At 54.4% G+C, this 7,565-nt stretch overlaps 1 protein-coding gene across 18 annotated transcripts in view; it reads right to left on the bottom strand.

The window, feature by feature from the left end:
- Window positions 1–293: 293 nt before the first annotated feature.
- PLEKHA7 (pleckstrin homology domain containing A7) overlaps window positions 294–7,565 on the bottom strand; it is a 220,197-nt gene continuing 212,925 nt past the window's right edge. For 11 of the 18 annotated variants that reach the window (XM_072793905.1, XM_072793906.1, XM_072793908.1 and 8 more), the window contains 4 exons: window positions 6,208–6,341; window positions 5,331–5,473; window positions 3,704–3,814; window positions 294–1,768 (listed from right to left, as the gene is read on the bottom strand). In XM_072793905.1, coding sequence (XP_072650006.1) covers window positions 3,714–3,814; window positions 5,331–5,473; window positions 6,208–6,341 — 378 coding nt within the window. In that variant the 3' untranslated portion in view covers window positions 294–1,768; window positions 3,704–3,713. The remainder of the gene's footprint in view (window positions 1,769–3,703; window positions 3,815–5,330; window positions 5,474–6,207; window positions 6,342–7,565) is intronic. The other 7 variants (XM_072793907.1, XM_072793910.1, XM_072793914.1 and 4 more) reach the window with 4 other exon arrangements.

The raw sequence follows: 7,565 nt of genomic DNA, 5'->3' as shown, positions 1-7,565 counted from the left end.
TGCCTGCCAAACCAACCCCACGCAGGAGTCCGCAGCCTGGCAGCCGCTCAGCCGGGCTGGGGTGGGTGGGGGGCCACCGCGAGCAGCCGCTGAAGCCCCGCCAAGGGCCCAAAAGCCTTCTTCCCCTGGACCTCTAGAGTCAATCAAGTGTCAAGGAACTGTCAGCAGGAGAAACTTTTCATAGGTGAACACAAGCAAGACCGAGAGCTGACACTGGGGATTTTCCAAAGAATTGGAAAAAAACCAACACAGGCCGCTCATGAGAATACAGCCAGCAAGAAGCAGGAAGCATATCAGGTTAATATTTTAATCTGTACATCACAATTTTTTTTTTGCAAACCATTACACTTTTATTTAAATTAACTTTTTCTTGCAAAATATTCATTTCATTTTTCCAACAAAATCTTATAAAGGCAAAAATAAAATCTTATTTTGGCAAATGTCATGAAGTTGATACTGGCAGCATATGGAGTTAGTTAAAAATAGACAGCAGTTTCTAAATATAGTTAAGATTTTTTTTTTCCAACCATAGTCAAAGACAAATTTTCATTTAAAGTGTGGCCCCACCCAATGGAGGTTTTTTGTTTGTTTGTGTGTGTGTGTGTGTGTGTGTGTGTGTGTGTCTTTCCCCTAAGACATCATTTTCTGTATGCAGAATATTGTGAGCTCATGACTTAAATAAAGGGCCACAAACACTGCGCCTGGCTTGGCAGTCCGCTCCTCACCTGGGCCTGGAAGTGGAGTCAAAGGCCTGCTGCTGGCCATCAGGGATGTTGGGGGCACGCTGCCTGACCTCCGGCCGCCAGACCATGTCCTGGGGAAGCTGACCTAGGTTCTCCAGGGCAGGCAGCAAAGCCCGATCACAGCCTAGTGTGGAGTCAGGGAGTTTTAGGTGGACACCACCCAGTGTGAAGTTTATTGCTTATGATACAATAAAAGGTGCTTCCTCTCACCTTTTCTGTGTTTCAGAGTGTGTATGTATACATATATTTTGTTTGTTTGTTTGTTTGTTTAATTAAAGCAAACTGTTCTGTTTTTCTCGAGAAGAGCCTTTTGTTGAGAGAAGCTCATGAACAGTTTGGGAGCCAAATCTCTTGAACACACTACTGCCCCTAAACCAAACCCAAGGGCCAAGGCACAGACCTGGGCTCCCCATGCCACCCTGGTGGAGTTTCCCCCTCCAGGCTGGTCATTTGGCCAGGTCAGGGACAGCTGACCTCTACAGCTAAGGACCCCCTCTTTCCCCAGATAGCCCACCAATGAACCCAACACCGGGCTCCCCTGGAAGCACAGATCAAGTTCAACCTTCACCTGAGTTCACTGGATGTTGGACTGGCCTCCGCCCGCCCTGCCCTTCTCCCCCACCCACCCCTACCACCCAAACAGTACCTGAATCTGTATTGTGCAGCTCCAAAATCCTGCATCCTCACCTTTCCAGCCAATCAGCCCTTGAGGTGAACGTTATAAAATATATTCTGATTCTAAAATACAGCGTCAGTATTTTACAGTGTGTATCAAAAGTGCCTTTGTCATATGTAAAAAGGAGTCTGGACTAAAACAAGTCAGGGTGGGGGTGTTAGGACCTAGGCCTATGGTGAACACCCCACAGTTGCTGGGCTGCTCCTTCCTCCAGCCAGAACCCCTGCTGAGCTGGAAGGGATTTCCTTGAGGGGAAGGAAGATCAATCTTCTGGGAGGGAAGTGGTTCCACTGGGCCCCTGGCTCCAGACTTCTCTGCACGCTGGGTCACGGGTCAGTCACTGCCTGGGCTGGCAAAAAGCACAGGACACAGTGAGAAGTGCAGGATCTCACACCACATCTGGGGAGCAGGCAGGGGGCATGTCTGTACACACACAATAGGGGACAGGGGACAGCAGGCTGACAAGACAGAGCAGCAGAGCAGGGGGCTGGGGCAATGCGGCCGCTGCTGGGGGCCCTCAGCTTCTAGGACTCATGGGCACTTGGCCCCACCCTCTCTTCACCCCCACCACTTCTAGAAAGTTTTGCCAGATAGACACTGGCCCCTAGATTGGGTCTCTGCCCTGACAGGGCAAACGGCCTGAGCAAAGAGGACTCTGGGGTCCAGTTCTGGCCCTGCCCTTCACTCACTAAGTGACTCGGTAACGCTCTCAGCCTCCATGAGTCTCATTTTTTAAAAACAGAATGGTCACACCCACCTCCTAGTGAAGATTTACCCTAACAAGAGGACAAATGGAAATGTGGATGCACTCTGGAAAAAAGCATTCAAGGCCTATCTCGCAACTATGGGGGTGTCCAAAGCTGGGAGGACCGGGGGGCCTCTGGCCTGCGTCTCTGTGGCCTGGGCTGGTGTTACCACACTCAGATCTCCGGGAGAAATCCACACCCCTACTGTGGCCCCAACACGTCCCTGTGGCCTTGACGAAGGACGCGGCTGGAGCATCTCTCTGTGGTTCTTCAGTTACGGGGTCTCTAAGGCATACTTTCCAAGAGCCCGGCCTAAGCAGGCCAATCCTTTCCGTCCACCCTCAGGTGGGCAGGGCACCAGGTTGGGGGACACCTGATGAAAAATCACGAATCCCACCCCCAGTGCACACACACTCTGTCCCTCCCTTCTCCAGACACCTAGAGCTCCTGGGGGTGGCCCAGATGAGTCCATGGTGGTGACAGAGAACAAAGTCTCTGAGCTTGCACTGTAGGGGTTCAAACCCTGGTCTGATGCTTACAGCTTCAACTCCTTGGGCAAGTCCCTCAAGGTCTCTGAGCTTCATTTCCTCATTTATAAAGTGGGTTAAGTATCTGCTAGGATGGTTGTGTGGGTTGAAGGAGATGCTTAGCACAATGCCTGGCACATGGCAGGTACTCAACGATGCTAACCGTAAGTATGTACAAAGCAAAGAAAGGGAAACCCTACAAGATGAAAGCAAGATGGAATGTCAGGGAGAGGACTGCTGAGACTTCTGGTCTGACCCTCCCTTGTCCAGGTGAGGTAACTGTCAGGCCACGAACTCACCACAAGACTGGACCGGATGCCAGGCCTCCGGGCTCTGCCTCTTCTGCTCCTGCCCTGACCCCTCTCTGCTCTCATCACTAAATGCTCTCATGGGGAGGCCCCACAAGGGGTGGTGCCAGAAGATTCTGAATGGCTGAGGGCCAACTTCACATTGCCCTGGGTGGCCTCCCCCTGAAGCTTCCCTTCCTCTCCCCTCCTGAGGTGCTCAAGTGCTGTAAAGGGCAGTCCTAGTCCTTGCCCTGACACCAATTCCACTTGGCCTGCTGTGGGCTTCCACTCCTCACTGGGCCCCAGTTTCCTGGATTTTTCTAGTCTTCCAGTTCTTCAAATTCTCTAGCCACAGCCTGAGAGGCCAGCCGACACTAACTTTTCCTTTCCAACCCCCCAACCCCAGGCTGCCAGCGCTGGTCCCTTGGAGCACAGGGCTCCCTGCAGGAAAGAGAGCTGGGTAGAAGGGGTATAGTTCTATCTTCTACTTCAGGGAGGCAGGGGCTTGGCTCACCCAGCCCCTACTGTAGCAAAGCCACTGAGAGGGGGTTCCTAACAACCATCCATCCCTACCCACCCACCAGTCCAGGGCGGCCTCCCCAGCAGCCGCTTTGCGGGTGAAGGAAGGAAGCTCAGCAGGCGGCACTGCAATCATCTCCGCGGCAGAGGGGGTGGGGAGGCATGCTCGGCGCTAGGGGAAGGGCAGGCCAGGCAGGGCTCTTACTTGGAAGGTGTTAGACAAAGGTGTAGTGGAGTCCGTTGCTTAAGGGGGGGTAAGGTGGCACCGTCCTGGAGGACAGGGGGGCTTTAGGCGGGAGGAGGGCCAGCTGCTGCGCTAGACGGGCACACAGGAATTAAGCGGGGCGTTAGGCTCCTCATCTGCTCCTGCAGCACCAGATGCCCCCACCTGGCAGGGCTGGAGTGCTGTGGGCCTGGGCAGCATGCCCATGGGGCCTGGTGGGGGCCCGGTTGGGACTGGCCTGCGGGTCCCAGATATGCCTCTGAGCTGGAGGGAGGGAGCGAGAGTAAGGAAAGGCTGTGGCAAAGGTGGACACTCCGTGGGGAGGTGAGGGAGGCCTTGCGAACTGCCTGCAGTAAGGGAGCTGAGGCCCACGAGGGTAGAGCAAGGACAGGCCAGACAGGAGGGCACCTTTTGGTGGTGGCGGAGTATCCCTGCTAGACCCCTCAACATGGAGAGGAATCAAGATGAGCCACAGGAACCGCCCAGGATCATTTGGAGGAGGGGCCAGGGTGAGTCTTCCACTGTCTCCCCAGCTGCCCGAACCACCTCTCACCCCATGTAGCTTGTCTTCAAGGGAGTGAGGACAGTAGGGATTTCAGGGTTTCTGTGCAGGATCAAAGCACGGGGGTGGTGTGGGGGTGGACAGCGAACAGCCTTCCCCTTGCCTAAGGTCACTCCCCTGGCTCCTTGAGGTGATGTTAAAGCTCTGCTCCCCAGACCAAACTTCCAGGGCCAGTCACCTCAGGGCCCAGCAAGCCCCACCGGTCATCACTTCTAGACCCTCTGGCCAGGATTGGAGGGCTGGGGGGCTGTGACACCACTTCAGGCTCTGTGATCACTCCCTCTCTGGAAGGCCTACAACACCCCTGGCCAAGGGCACCACCCAGACACACAGTGGCCTCTGCATCTGGGGACAAACAATACTAGAGGGACTGGGGGTACATGCACAGGGAGCAGAGATGTGGAGGGAGGGGGAGCCACGAGTCTCCTTCCTGTCTGAGAGAGAAAGCCTTTCACACACGCGCGCGCGCGCACGCACACGCACACGCAAAATACACTTTCCCATCCCACTGGCCAGCAAAGTCCTACTTCCCAAGACCTGTTTACTGAGACAGACCACTCTGCTAAAATGGACAGTGGTTTTGATCTGGGAACAAAAGCAGGAGTTCCAGGGAGAGCTAGAGGAACCCCCTTGCCTTGCCCCAGCAAGAAATCCAAACACCAGTGTTTTCCTGCCCCCTTTCTTGTGAAGCCAGAAATCTTACTCTGGGCCCCCTCTTTCAGAGGCCTGAAAAATCTGTTCTTAACCCACGTTCTTGGAGAAAGCTGAACAGCAGCACCACTCCTAGATTTAAGAATGAGCTAGAAATACCCTCTCCCGGACCTCTTTCCTCAGACGCTCCTGGGCTTCAGTTCTCCCACCACCTGCCCTGCCCCATCTTACCTCCCAAGCCCTGTGGTGTTCACGGGACAGGAGAACGAACCGCTGGCCCTCAAACTACCAAGGCTGACACCTAGTTTTCTGCAGACTCCCTGACAGGCCATGCTGGGCTCTGAGCCCAAGCAGCGAGTGGGAGCCAGACTTGGAGGCTGGCATCCGTGGCCTCACCTGCCACCTGCTTGCTGCGCTGGGAGGCCTCGGAGGCCAGAGCGTAGGAGATGTTGATGATGCGCTCCTGCTCCTGCAGCTGCGAGTCCAGGTCGGCCACGCTGTTCCGGTCCTGGCCTGAGGTCGGCTGCAGGTTGCACATGCTGCAGGAGGGCCAGAAAGCAGGCGATGGGCCTCTCCACCCCCCAGCACCCTCGCATCTGCCTCAGGAGAGGAGGGCTGCTCTAGTGCACTTTCTCTCGAACACCCAGTCATAGCTTTGTTCCTCCTCTGGGGCATCATGGCTTTAAAAAAAAGAGTTCCAGCTCTGGGTTCCTATTAAATCCTGAAATGAGAAAGCTAACCTAACTCTGAAAGAGAGGCCCTCAGATATCAGGGCTTATGTTTCTGAAGCTCCAGGGGCTGAGGAGATAGGAAAGCCTCCCATCCTGGCCTCCAGGGAAGTGGGCAAGGCCTCTGGCACCCCGGGACCAGGCTAAGCTCCTGGCTCTGATCTAGGGATCTGTGCCCTGACACCGGGAGGACCAGCCTTGGGGCTGATCTCCAACTGTGTCCACCTCATCGTCACACTTGACTCCACTCCCTACATCTGCCAGCATCACAAGACACAGATCTGGGGGCAGAGGACCAGGATGGCCCACTATTGCATATTTTAGGACTTGCAGATGACCTAGCAAACTTCCTCACAGATGTGCTGGTGCCATTCTGAGAGCCAGCCTGCTCCTTATATATATATATATATATAAACACGGCTTACCTGAGTCAGAGACCCGGACAAACATGCACCCTAGTCAGCCTGGCCCAGGGCCCAGGCAGCTGAGACACCCCCGGGGTCAGCCTAGCAGGCTGTCAAGACTCGAGCACCGTAAGAGCTGACCTGGAACGAGCAAGGATGTTGCGGATCTTCTCGGCTTTGCGATACCGCGCCTGCAGCTCCTCAAGGCTGGGCGGTTCCTCAGGGTCCAGCTCCACGTAACGCTCAGGGATGGAGACCTTCTCAGGTTTGGACAGCTGAGGAAAGGACCGGGCGGTGGTAGCAAGGGGGCTCAGATATGGGGTTTAGGACTCGCTCCTCGCCCTGTCCCCCAGCACAAGGAAGCAAACGGAGCCCACAGAGTTAAGTAACTTGCTAAGATCAACAGCAGTCCACTGTGGAGTCAGGATCTGGACCTGGGTCTGACTCCGAAGCCCGTGTTCTTTCCACCACACCAGACAACCTCCTACAGGCCAGTGGAAAGGAAGAGGAAAGGCAAGACCACGAGACTGGAAGCCTTCAGGATACAATGATAATCCTTAATGCCGCCTTCGATATGAGCTGACCCCTGCCAACCTCCACTGACCCACCGTGTGGCCTCTGCCCCTGCTCTTTCCTCTGCATGGGATGCTCTTCCGTTCACGCTACTCTTTCTGACGCTCTGGACCACACTTCAGAAGTCTTCCCACCCCTCCCCACCCCGCCCCTGGCATCCCCTCCTGTTTTGTCTCTCCACTGTCTGCTGCAGGGACCTGACACTCAGCAAATACTCCTTGGATGGGTGGCTGAATGTGCAGGTAGTTAGATAGAGGGATAGTGGCTAGGTGGGTGGATGAAAGGAAGTGATAATGCGTCCTGTCCCCTACAAAAGCTCTTCTGATCTAGACAGGAAGCAGCCATGCAGTATCTACTGGCTGCAGAGGAAGATGCCCCAACTCCCTCCCACCAGTCTCCTACTACACGCGCCCAGCAGTAACTCCAGCCTGCTGAAACCTGGCTCAGGCTAAGAATGCTAAAGGCAACTTTTGCACACCCCAGGGAATTTCTTCCTCCTTGATCTGCAAAAGCACGTTAAAATGAGGTTGGTTGAAGCTTCTAAAAACAAGCTAAATCCAATCCCAGGGCAAATCTGGACTTGAATTTAAACCCATGCAGACCTTTTATTCTGGTGAAAGATGGCAAGAAATAAGCTCTTGTCTGTTATGTCCAATGAGGGCAGATCCAGAGGAAGGAAGTAGATTGCATTGTAGCAGAGGGGATTTAGGTTAGAGATAAGAAAGGACTTTTTCCCCTGGCTGGGAGGCCAATTAGGACACCATGAAGCACACTTCCACTGCCAAGGCAGCAAGTAGAAGCTTCTTGTGTGAATCTGAGAAAATGCAGACCTTTAGCTGTTTCAGAGGTGCCAAAGGGAAAAGGTCTGAGGGTGAGGACAGGCTTCCTTAACCCCTGGAGGCCCAGCTGACCCCAGAACTCAGCAA

The sequence above is a fragment of the Canis lupus genome, chromosome 23, assembly GCF_048164855.1.
Source record: "Canis lupus baileyi chromosome 23, mCanLup2.hap1, whole genome shotgun sequence".
Classification (NCBI taxonomy): Eukaryota; Metazoa; Chordata; class Mammalia; order Carnivora; family Canidae; genus Canis; species Canis lupus.
The sequence above is the reverse complement of the archived record's forward strand: the minus strand, read 5'-3'. Positions and strand labels throughout refer to the sequence as shown.